Source organism: Scomber japonicus, chromosome 6 (genome assembly GCF_027409825.1).
Source record: "Scomber japonicus isolate fScoJap1 chromosome 6, fScoJap1.pri, whole genome shotgun sequence".
Taxonomy (NCBI): domain Eukaryota; kingdom Metazoa; phylum Chordata; class Actinopteri; order Scombriformes; family Scombridae; genus Scomber; species Scomber japonicus.
The window spans coordinates 11,941,913-11,955,066 of NC_070583.1; the positions used below are offsets into that span (position 1 = coordinate 11,941,913).

At 44.4% G+C, this 13,154-nt stretch overlaps 1 protein-coding gene across 1 annotated transcript; it reads right to left on the reverse strand.

Moving 5' to 3' along the window:
- Positions 1-887: 887 nt before the first annotated feature.
- On the reverse strand, positions 888-11,564 carry LOC128360526 (von Willebrand factor A domain-containing protein 5A-like). The gene is given in 14 exon segments (XM_053320969.1): positions 888-1,258; positions 1,484-1,587; positions 1,776-1,931; positions 2,059-2,173; positions 2,274-2,353; positions 9,229-9,373; positions 9,485-9,573; positions 9,660-9,820; positions 9,942-10,056; positions 10,134-10,300; positions 10,868-11,012; positions 11,015-11,092; positions 11,186-11,388; positions 11,519-11,564. Coding segments are annotated over 14 exon segments (1,842 nt in total). The 3' UTR covers positions 888-1,020.
- Positions 11,565-13,154: the final 1,590 nt, after the last annotated feature.

Here is a 13,154-nt window from a genome sequence, read left to right on the forward strand (position 1 = left end):
CTGACTAAAGTCCATATTTGTGTATCAAGTAGTCTATCCTATATTTGATCTGCTCAGCTGCAGCCAAATTGCTCTTTTATTGCTCATCATCAGCTTGATGCTTTTAAGCAAATGCAATAACTAACAATAACTGACACAGAAACACAACAGGCTCGCTGTTCCTCTAGTCCTCTCTCATCTTTCTCAGTGGGGGCGGGGCCGAGCCCTCCATGTGCAGCAGACACAGATAGCAGTGGAGAGTTATCAACAACTTAGCTCAGTAATTTAACAACATTCACACGAAAGATGAATACATACTAAATGGTGAAAATGCTGCTGTAAAGAGTGAGGAACTTTTCAAAGTTACAGGGAGCCACTGCAGAGGGGCTGAAGGGCCACATGTGGCTCCAAAGCTGCTGGTCACAGACCCCCACCATAGGTAATCACATATGTTGCCTTCACCCTGGACTGCTAAAGCTTAGTCAATATAACTATTACATACAGTAGTTCACATTGAAAGCAAACAATGAAAAAGCATTTCTGCCACAAAAAAATCATGTATAATTTATATTCATATACTGTATTCATAAAATACAAATATGTATGTTTAAATCTAATTCAGCATTTCACTTACAATCCACATATCCATATGGAGCACCATACGAAGTAGCCATCATTCTGCACATCTTCTTCAATCCTTTAGCTGAAAAAAAATGAGGTCAAGAAAATATTACATGAGAATGACTTCACAAGAAATATCAACTAATAAAATACTGTTTTTGAGTTTATTCCAATGTCTTAAATGTCATTGAAATGATTATATAAACTGTTCCAGATGTTCAAATATTCAAAATGTGAATAATTGTAAGTTATTACAAACACATGCAGGTATGTGAACAGCTGATAGACACAGTGAGTACAGAGGAAATGCAATAATAAGAGTGATAAGCAGCTTTGTGAATGAAGAATGATGATGTCCATACTATTAAAGCATTACAACACTGTGCTTCTCTACACTATCATTAGTGTGTTTATTAGTTCTTACAAACACTCACTGGGTGCTGGGACATTTCTGCGCAACAGAGGCCCTTGAATGGCCTCGCCATCATCTTTATTGACAGCAATGAAGGCGGTGAAGGAACTGCTCACTCCTGATTGGACACTGAGCTCCACCACCTTCTTCTTCTTCTCTCCTCCATCTTGCTGTCCTCTGTGCTCTCTCTCCTCCATCTCCAGGGAGCGAATCAGTGTCCGAGCAGCCAACCTGTGTACTGTTAGTCTGCACACACACACACACACACACACACACACACACACACACAGTTTATATCTCTCTCCATTTCAAGTACTTGGTCTCTAAATGAACTTACATTTTTATCAGTTGAGGGCTATTAATGACATGGAATGAGTCTATAATTAGTTTTCTACAAAACAAACTCATTATTTTAAGGTCAGTATCTAATTTATAATAACTTTCCAGTCTGACCACCAAACCCTGTTTTACCCAGTGTCGTCTGCAGGTTTGAGACTGAAGTGGAGCTGGTTGTGGGATGGATGACCTGCCAGGCTGTACTTCACCGTCACACAGCCCTCTGCTGCCTCTGGACTCTGAGAAAGCATTACATTCATAGAAATCCATCCTCTTATCATAAATACATACCTGATGAAACATTCAATCTCTTAAACATGGACACAGAGGATGCATCATAGTTTTTGTCACTTTACCACTGTTATTTTTAAAAGTTAAAGTAATCAGACCAGAGAGGTATTTCTCTATGACATGCTGCTGCTCCTACCTGTCCAGTGAGCTGAGCATAAATCAGTGACCTTTGACCCTGGAAAATTGTGATTGGTGGAGAGAGGACAGTGACAGACACTCCCTTTGGTAAATCCCATGTGACTGAGATGTCCACCACAGCTGGCTGTAGACCAAATCGCAGCGACTGCATCACCTGCATCACCTGATCAATAAAACATATTCATAAAAAGTTTAAATGCTTTTTTTACTAAACATACTTACATTTGTAATAATGGCTTCTGTTCAAATACAAATGAATAAAAACTACGGTCATGTCTAACTTTTGGTTGCATCCTGTCAGTTCCTGTGATGAACTGAGCGTGACCTCCTCCTTCTTTGGCCAAACCATTGATAAGAGCAGAGCTGGCCCCTTCCCCGATCCCAAAAGAGAAACACCTGCAATAAAGTACTTTTGTTTTTAACACACAGAATTCAGACGTGGGACATATTCTGGGAATTGTGGGTGATTGTTGTGTTTGTATTATTGTGGTTTCACCTGTGGTAGCCTGAGTTCTTCCTCACCAGATTTATAACTTCTTTGGTGTTCCCCACCTCTCCATCAGTAAAGACAAACAGCTGTGGTGGAGAGTTTACACATTAGTTACTGTTAGTTACATGTCACTACACTATGAAACATGCAACATGTGCTATAAGTCATTCACATAATTCTGAGAGCAGTGTCAGTGTCACATCCTGGTGTAGTTTGTCTTTTATTTTGAAAGTTATTCTCTCCTTGTGTATTTTGTTAGTTTTACTTCCTGTGTTTCCCTTGCCTTGGTTCATTGCCTCATGTGTTTCACCTGTCTTGTTTCACTCACCTGTATCCTGTTTGGTCACTACCCCATGTTTATATAGGTTTTGGTTTTCAGTTTAGTCTTTGGTTCTGTTCGAAACCGCATACTTTCTTACTACTCGCACTAACTCTGACGTCATTTGAAGTATGTAGTGTGTTTCAACCATAGACTGTAAAACTGCGTAGTATGTGATTTAGAGTATGTGAGAAGTGCCCGGATGGTTTACTAGTTTCGCTAGAAATGCGGAGTATGCGGATATAAGACAAATTAGCCTTGCCCAAATATTTTCATGAGTACCTTAATATAACTGTAATTTATGTAATTAAGTAATATTTTTCAGGGCTTGAAATTACAACCTGTCAGGATCCAGTTCGCCGCTGCTCCTTTTTCTGTCCATGTTTTCTTTCCTCCAGGGCTGGGCGGGGCCTTCTGGGAACTTCTGCAGCCACCCTCCTCTGCACACCTGAGATTCATCACCTCGTTTCCTGCTCTACAGATTTATAAGCCGGTCTCTTCCTCCACTCATCGCCAGTTCGTTGTTTCACCCACAGTGGTAACGCTCACGGCTTTTCGATCAAGTATTTTGTAAACCTTGACCCCGTTTTGGATGTTTTTTGGATTTACCTTGCTTTTGACTTACCTGTTTTTGTTTTTGTTTTTCTTCTCTCTTCCCAGCCATTTGCCTGCCCTCAGCCTCGCCTCGCCCAGCTCTGTCCTCTCCTGCTGCATTTTTGTTTCTGTTTTTGTTGCCTGAATAAACTATTATCGGTTTCAGATCTGCATTGTGGGTCCAGTCTTTTTGTTCTGTTTAGTAACTCCTGACAGAACGAACTGGCCATTTACAATGGACCCCGCAGATCCAACTCATCAGACACTATTTAATCAGGGCACCATCATCGGACAGCATGATCAAATAATCCGTGCTCTGTTTGAGAGTAACCAGGCTCTGTCCGCCAGTGTAATGGAGGTTTCCAGACAGGTTACTTCCCTGGCTTCCACCATCCACTCCTCACAGGCCAGCTCGGCTCCGGAGTCATCTCCAACCACCCTTTCCCCCAAGGACTCTCACGTGAGTGACCCTGAGCCATTTGATGGCAATTTGGATCAATGCCGAGGTTTTTTGTTGCAATGTGGACTGGTCTTTGCTCAACGTCCGGCATCTTTTTCCTCTGACGCAGCCAAGACACGTTACGTGCTGGGGTTACTGAGGGGGAGAGCTTTGGCTTGGGCAGAAGCGGCTAGTTCCCATGAGGACTTTTGTGTTTTGCCATTCGCTGTCTTCAAAGAAAAGCTAAAAACTGTTTTTGATCATCCTAATTATGGGGGAGATGCGGCAGCCCGTCTTTTAAGGCTGAAGCAAGGCACCAGAACCGTGGCTGACTACGCTGTTGAATTTTGGACTCTGGCAGCTGACGCAAATTGGGATGGTGCTGCTTTACAGGCAGTATTCTTGAACGGTCTCTCTGAGCAGCTTAAGGATGAGCTGGCTGCCAGAGATGAACCTTCCAGTGTTTCTTCTCTTGTGTCCTTAGCCATCCGTCTGGACAACCGGCTACGAGAGCGACGACTCTAGAGACATGCTCCTTCCTCTTCTACTGAATCAGCACCTGGAAGATGGTCACCGTCCCTCTTGCCAGCTCGGTCAGGCACTCCTGCTCCACCGGCCTTGGTCTCACCCGTTGATGAGCCCATGCTACTCGGTAGAGCCAAACTGTCTCCAGAGGAGCGCCAGCGTCGTCTGAGGTCCGGTGAGTGCCTGTACTGTGGCAAATTGGGACACTTAGTGGCCACCTGCCCGACTCGGCCAAAAGGGGAGGCTCGTCAGTAAGTTTGGGGGTCCTGACGAGCCCCTCTGCACCTATAGTCAAATCCCCTGAATTGTCTCGTTTGCTGGTACCTGCCTCTGTTATGTGTGGACAGACTGTGCTATCTCTACAGGCCCTAATTGATTCTGGCGCCGAGGATAACCTCATTGACTCAGAGGTTGCTACTCTACTGGGGTGCCAGTTGGAAAAGTTGGACAGACCTATTCCTGCCTTGGCATTGGACGGTAACATGTTTACCCAGATCACACATCAAACTTCCCTGGTAACCCTCATCGTCTCTGGCAACCATCATGAACAGATCACTCTAAAGGTAATCTCAGCTCCACGCACACCTCTGGTATTAGGACACCCTTGGCTAATGCTCCATAACCCACACATTGATTGGCCCACAGGCGCCATTAGGGGTTGGAGTCTCCACTGTCATTCTTTCTGCCTTCATTCAGCTCGACCACCTTGTGTTAATCCCCAGTCTGAAACCAACAAATCTGAGTTTCCTGATTTGACTGCTGTACCCGGCGAGTACCACAACCTCAGGGAAGTCTTCAGTAAAACTAAGGCCTTATCGCGTCCTCCACAGACCTTATGATTGTCCTATTGACCTGCTGCCTGGGGCACCCCTCCCATCCAGCCGTTTGTACAACCTTTCCAAGCCAGAATGTGTAGCTATGGAGAAATATATCTCTGAGTCCCTAGCTGCGGGCATAATTCGGCCCTCTTCCTCACCTGTAGGAGCTGGTTTTTTCTTTGTCGACAAGAAAGACAATACTCTCCGTCCCTGCATTGATTTTCGGGGTTTGAACAACATTACCATTAAGAACAAATACCCACTTCCCTTACTCAACTCTGCTTTCGAACTCCTTCATGGTGCAACAATCTTCACTAAACTAGATCTCAGGAATGCTTACCATCTCATTCGCATCAGGGAGGGGGACGAGTGGAAGACAGCTTTCAACACTCCACTAGGCCATTTTGAGTATTTGGTAATGCCGTTTGGTCTCACCAATGCTCCTGCAGTCTTTCAAAATCTGATTAATGACATCCTGAGAGATTTCCTCAACAGATTTGTTTTTGTCTACCTTGACGATATCCTGATTTTTTTTTTTTTCTCATTCTATTGATGAACATGTCACCCAGGTCAGACAAGTCCTCTCCCGTCTGTTGGAAAACAAGCTGTTCGTTAAAGCTGAGAAATGTGAGTTCCACACTAACTCTGTCTCATTCCTCGGCTACATTGTTCAGAGTGGTCGTCTCATGGCTGATCCAGCCAAGGTCCAGGCAGTGGAGAAGTGGCCGGTCCCAACCTCCAGGAAGGAACTGCAGCGGTTTTTGGGATTTGCCAATTTTTACCGGCGCTTCATTCTGGACTACAGTAAGGTTGCCTCACCTCACTAAACTAACGTCTGTCAAAGTGACGTTTAGGTGGACAGAGGAGGCTAACATGGCTTTTCTGAAGCTTAAAAAATTGTTCACCTCTGCACCTATTCTGGTACAGCCTGACACCAGTAAGCAGTTCATTGTGGAAGTCGATGCTTCTGATTCTGGTGTCGGGGCTGTGCTGTCTCAGTATGTGGGTCCCGATAATCGTCTGCATCCATGTGCTTTTCTGTCTCGTCGTTTGTCTCCTGCAGAGCAGAACTATGATGTCGGCAACCGGGAGCTACTAGCCGTCAAGCAAGCTCTGGAGGAGTGGAGGCACTGGCTGGAGGGGGCAGAGAAGCCGTTCATCGTCTGGACAGATCACAAGAACCTCGCTTACATCCAGACAGCTAAGAGGTTGAACTCTCGCCAAGCCCGGTGGGGTCTCTTCTTCAGTCGATTCAACTTCTCGCTCACCTATCGTCCTGGGTCTAGAAATGTGAAACCAGATGCTCTCTCTCGCCAGTTTGCCTCCAGTAGCCCTGAGGCTGAGACTGAGACCATCCTCCCTCCAGAGCGGGTAGTGGCCATGCTCACTTGGGGCATTGAAAAGACTGTGCGGGATGCTCAAGTGATCCAACCTGACCCAGGCACCGGCCCAGTCAACCGCCTGTTTGTTCCCAGCTCTGTTCGCTCCCAGGTGCTGCAGTGGGGCCACGTCTCCCGGTTTGCCTGTCATCCTGGCACTAGGCGCACTATTGCCATCCTGAAAAGGCATTTTTGGTGGTCAAACATGGACGCGGATGCCAGGGAGTTTGTGGCAGCCTGCACCACCTGTGCTCGTAGCAAGGCCACTAATCAGGCTCCCGCTGGACCGCTGCGCCCGCTTCCAGTTCCCGGTCGGCCTTGGTCCCACATCTCATTGGACTTTGTTACTGGGTTACCTCCCTCTAGTGGTATGACGGTGATACTCACTATAGTTGATAGATTTTCTAAGGCTGCTCATTTTATTGCTCTCCCTAAATTGCCCTCTGCATTCACCACAGCTGAACTTCTAGTCTTGCATGTTTTCAGACTACATGGTATTCCCATAGACATCGTTTCTGACAGGGGTCCTCAGTTCATCTCGCAGGTGTGGAAAGCCTTCTGTAAAGCCTTGGGAGCTACAGCCAGCTTGTCCTCAGGTTACCATCCTCAAACCAACGGGCAATCTGAAAGGGCAAACCAGATTCTGGAAACTTCACTTCGCTGCATGGTGGAGAGAGAGCCAGACTCCTGGAGTAGTCTCCTTCCTTGGATTGAGTATGCCCACAACAGCCTCCCCAGCTCTTCCACTGGTAGGACTCCATTTGAAGTTTCTCTTGGCTATCAACCACCTCTGTTCCCTTCTCACGAGCAAGACCTCTCAGTTCCGTCAGTACAGGACTACATGGATCGCTGCAAAAAGATCTGGACAGAAACTAAGACCACCCTCGAACGCACCCAGGAGAATCATAGACGGCTTGCTGACCGGCACAGGAATCAAGCTCCTCCCTACCAGCCAGGTCAGTCTGTCTGGCTCTCCACCAAGAACATTCCACTAGCAGCTGAATCCCGTAAGTTGTCCCCCAGGTATATTGGTCCCTTTCCCGTTGTCAAGGTCATTAATCCATCTGCCGTCAAACTTCAGTTACCTGAGTCCTTGAAGGTCCATCCTACATTTCATGTCTCCCAGTTGAAACCTGTTTCTTCTAGCGACCTGAACCCTCCTTCCGACTCCCCTCTACCCCCCCGACTCATCGACGATCATCCGGCCTATACTATGAGGAAGTTACTCGATGTGAGGCGCAGGGGCCGTGGGTTGCAGTTCCTGGTGGATTGGGAGGGGAATGGTCCTGAGGAGCGCTCCTGGGTACCCCGTTCCTACATTCTGGACGCTGCACTGATCTCTGATTTCTACCGGGAACACCCTGATAAGCCTGGTGGGTCGCCTGGAGGCTCCCGTTGAGGGGGAGGTACTGTCAGGATCCAGTTCGCCGCTGCTCCTTTTTCTGTCCATGTTTTCTTTCCTCCAGGGCTGGGCGGGGCCTTCTGGGAACTTCTGCAGCCACCCTCCTCTGCACACCTGAGATTCATCACCTCGTTTCCTGCTCTACAGATTTATAAGCCGGTCTCTTCCTCCACTCATCGCCAGTTCGTTGTTTCACCCACAGTGGTAACGCTCACGGCTCTTCGATCAAGTATTTTGTAAACCTTGACCCCGTTTTGGATGTTTTTTGGATTTTCCTTGCTTTTGACTTACCTGTTTTTGTTTTTCTTCTCTCTTCCCAGCCATTTGCCTGCCCTCAGCCTCGCCTCGCCCTGCTCTGTCCTCTCCTGCTGCATTTTTGTTTTTTGTTGCCTGAATAAACCATTATCGGTTTCAGATCTGCATTGTGGGTCCAGTATTTTTGTTCTGTTTAGTAACTCCTGACAACCATTTTAGTCACATGTGTGCCCAAAATATATTCTGTGCGACTTCAAAATATTTGGGAGTAAACAGTTATGTACTTTGTGAGAACACAGTGCTCTTTTTTGCATACAGTTTTGGATTATACATGTGGGCTCTTAATGAATAAGAAGCATTGGTTAAATACGGCACTGTAACTATGTGGATTTTTTCTTTTTTTGTTGTTAATGCTGTAAACATACAGTACTTCCTGTGTTTGTTGTTGTACTGTGTTAAAAAATTAATGGTGGCCTAAAACATTTACACAGTACACTATCTCTGTTAAATCTGTCCAAAAGTGGAAAAGCAATTTCTCAGTTTTTGTTAGCTGTTTGTGAAATTAAACGTTTGATCACATCCTGTGCATCTCCTGGGGGCTAAGCCCCCCCGTCCTTAAAACCTAGTGACGCCCCTGCTCTGCACTTTAAAAGATGCATCAAAAAAGCGTGGAACATTATAAAGGACTCTTTTCTCCCTGGACACTCTCTGTTTGAACTTTTGCCATCAGGCAGATGATTCAGATCAGTTAAAACAAGGACAAACAGATTCAAACACAGCTTTTATCCAACAGCAATTACTACACTCAATGCTGCTAATTAATTAATAATTAATACTGTTTACAACTGACTATGAAATAGGCATGTGCAATGACAAAATGTAACCTTATGTGGGCTGTATATATATATATATATATACACACACACATAGAGAGAGAGAGCGAGATATATATGTGTAGAGAGAGATAGAGATGTGCCAAGTATGTCTTAGCTGTGTCACAAAATTGACACAGCTTAGAAATGGGGATGTGCAATGACAAAATGTAACCTTATGTGGGCTATATATATATATATATATATATATATATATATATATATATACATATACACACACATAGAGAGAGAGAGCGAGATATATGTATGTAGAGAGAGATAGAGATGTGGTAAGTATGTCTTAGCTGTGTCACAAAATTGACAGAGCTTAGACTGTGTGTGTGTGTGTGTATATTACTTGTCTTGGTTGACTGGGAATGCAGGGCTGACTGTAAATGTGTTTTAGGGGCTGCAGGATCTCTGTTCCTCCCAGATCAGCACCCATGTTCTCAACTTTCTTCAGAGCCTCTTCCATTGTCTTCTCACTGTACTCCACACTCTTACTGTCAGAAACACAAACCCATGTACACCAGTGCAAACACACTTGTAAAAACACTGATATTAAACACAGGAACACATTTTTGTTGACTTAGTGAAATGAGGGAGTGATTTACGGAAAGATGTGCTCATATCTGGACCCAAAACTGTAGATGTTGAAGTAGCAGCCCATTGGTAAACTCTTCAGCAGGAGCAGTAGGGTATCCTTGGAGGAAGAGAGAGAATATAGTGAAGGCCACTGTGTGAGAGGGACACTATGAATGCTTTTATGACAGAGTTAACACAGAATACCCTGGCACTGCCAATGCGAGTCTGTTGTGGGTTTCTGTTATCCATTGGATAATCCATACTTTCTGATCGATCGATTAAGAACACAAACTCTCCACATGAAGCCACTGAGGGGGACTCAGGGTACAGGCTCAGCATCACCACTGGATCACCCATCAGAGTGCCTTAAAAACAGGAAAGAGACAGAAAAATTACCACAAATCTGCTTTTTATCATTTATTACAACACATGTAATCATTAACTTTTAATAACCACTTAGTAACCACTTCTCTAATTTGTCCTCACCAGGCTTGGCAGAGGTCTGTCCTGCCTCCACCACAGCATTGGGTTGGTGGGCATCTTTGTAATAAATCAACAGTTCAACATCCCTGTCAAACTTGTGTCCTGCAGCCAACTTGACCTGCAGTTCACAAAACACACATAGATCAAAATAAAGTGATCAATCACACACAGAAGACACATCAGCACTCTACATACCGTAGCCTGGGTTTGCTCTGTGTTGAGGTACTGGAGAGGGTCCAGGGAACAGCTGGACTCTACTTTAGAGACTGGACGAGGAGAGGACACCCGGGCAGAGAAAGACAGACTGTAGGGCACCAGAGAGGCTGGAACAGGCGTCACCTGGACACTGCCACCTTCACTTCCTGTGAACAACATGAAACAGGTTTAAAATGTTGTAATCAAAGACACTGAAATCACTTATGTAGCTGAAAACCTTCAGTCCATCTTACGTTCTGGATGACAGAAAACAAATCCTCAACCCAAATATCAATTTTTAATGAAAAAACATCCTTACTAAATACTAATTAATTTTCTACTCTATTAAACATAGAGACATAGTGGTGGGAAATAAAGCAAAGTAGAATAAACACCCTGCAGTCTTCATTTCCTCTTGAAGGGTCCTGATGTGTGGCTCGATGGGTTATATAGTCCAGCATACTCTGGGTCTACAACAGGGTTTCCTCCCAGCTGCAAGTGTCTTGAATACCTCCAGAAAGATTTGACCGAGGGGTATCCTAATCAGATTCATGAACTAAGAGAAATTGAGCTACTAATTCTGTCTCTAAGGATGACCCCAGCTTTGTTGGTTTTTGGCTTCCTCCAGTGTATGTGGGTGCACTCAGCACCAGATGTGTCACTGTCTCAATAAAACCCTCTGTATGGACAGGTGTGGTGTGCACTAAGTACAAAGTGTAGGCCGGTTTTCTTACCCTGAGGTTGGTAGCGAGGGTTGAGCACAGCAGGCAGACAAAACCTCAGCCCGTCATCGGCCTGCACAGCCAGCTCAGTGACGTACTCCAGCCTGATGGAGGCGCTCTCTCCTGGAGGCAGACTGCCCACACTCAGAGAGAATATATATCTGGGCTCTGATCACTCTCCTCCAATAGGAAGGCCTGCTGACCGGAGCTCAATGCATCATCATACTCCTCGCGAGCCTGCAGCACATACGGCACATGAGAGTAACGTTTGGTGTGTTGAATTATTTTTCAGATTCATTATAGTGAGAACATCTTTACTGTCCTGCTCACCTGCTGTTTCTCCTTCACCTCAGCTACAATCTGTGTCTGTCCAATGTTAGCACTGAAATGACAGACAGCAGCATCTCCAGGCAGAGGGAAGACAAAAACAGCCTCTAGTGGTTTGTCCTCCTTGTTCTGGTAGAGCAGAGTGGAGACCACTGTAGCCACATGGTCCCTCACCTCCAGCTCCACTTCAATGCTCTTCAGAGGAACTGATGAGACACAATTGATTGACATTTGAATTTATCTACAAATGCTCCCTGCTCCTCTATGCTTATCATGTAACATATGGAATTCATGAAGTGAAAATAACATAAATAAGAAATGTTTTCAGTTCTGTACCTGGTTCACTCTGAGTCGTGAGTAGACCACAGCAGTCTTCCATCATTCATGTGCCACACCTACAGGGATATTTGAGGACTTCCTGCTGTAGTAATAAAGTTACTTTATGTTACATTTTAGATGTTGTTTATTTTAGAGTTTTTCCATATATTTGTTTAGTTTTGCAGTTTAGTTTTTGAGTAACTGATCACTTAACAGTCACTCTAATACAAAGGTAGAATGTAACTAGTATGCACTTCCATACAATTTTGAGGTAGGTCACATGTAGGCTACTTTACTTGATTATTTCCATTTTCTGCTACTTTGTACTTCTTCTCGACTACATTTCTGATGGTGACCAGTGTTGGGAAGATTACTTTGGAAATGTAGTTGGTTACAATTACAAGTTACCCTGTTGAAAATGTAATAGTAGTGTAACTATTTCAATTACTTTCTCAAAGTAATGTAACTAATTACATTTGATTACATTTTTTATTACTTTTCTTGAATGAATGCTCTTGACTGTTAACCATTTTCACACTTAAGACCTGATAGTGTTACTGTTTACCTTCACCGCTGGCAAACAATCACATCAACAACAAACACAGACATCCCAACCTGTTCCGGGGGGGGGGGGGGGGTTACATTTGGTGTCGGTCCGGGGGAGGGGTGCAATCGGTGTCGGTATAATAAGCAGCAACACAGAGCTATAAGGACGCTTTGCTCTCACACACACACTGCATTTATAGTCACACATATACACACATGCACAGACACTCTCTGGTGTGCACTCTGCTCACTCACTCCAGATTCCAGGAGATTGTGTCGCGGGCGTCAGGGAGCTGCTATCAGGGAGATGGGATGTCTGTGTTTGTATTTCCAACACATGAACATATTCTTCTGCGCCCCTGACATGTTGCTGAGTCTGACTGAATGGCACATGACCAGAGACAGCCAATCACAAGCGTCAGGATCCAACTTGCGGCAGAGGTTGATATGAAAAAACTATGTGATAAATCCGAGCTTTTACTGCGATTTAACTAAAATTGTAACTAAAATTGTAATCATGGAAATTTCCAAAAGCAACTGTAATTTAATTAGGCTACACATTGTCTTACAGTAATGTAACGGATTACAATTGTGTACATTTTGTAATTAAATTACGTAACGTCGTTACATGTAATTCGTTACTCCCCAACACATGATGACATTGTACTTCATACTCCACTACATTTATTTGACAGCTAGGTTTACTTTTACTGCGTCATCTTAGACGATTTAAACTAAACAGGGAAATTAAAACATGCGTACCTTTAAGAATAAATGATGATCAGTCCGTTGTTTCCTAGATGTGATGAAGGATGAAAAAACAGGAAGAGTATCTTATGATGTCCAGGCAGCGTGTGGTTGTTTTATCAACAGGATGGGTGGGGCTTGTATTTGTGACTCATATTCTAAACAGACGTTATGCACGTTTTTTGGAGTTTGTGAAAAAAATAAATTGAAGTATTGAAAGCCAAAAAGATATATATTTTATGGCATGGAGGTATAATGTATATCTTCGCCATTGAAACATCCAGAATCTAAAATCGGATATTGGTTTACTGGATACCAAACAACCCTGGCTTGTGTTGTGGATGTTGCTGCGTTCTCCACA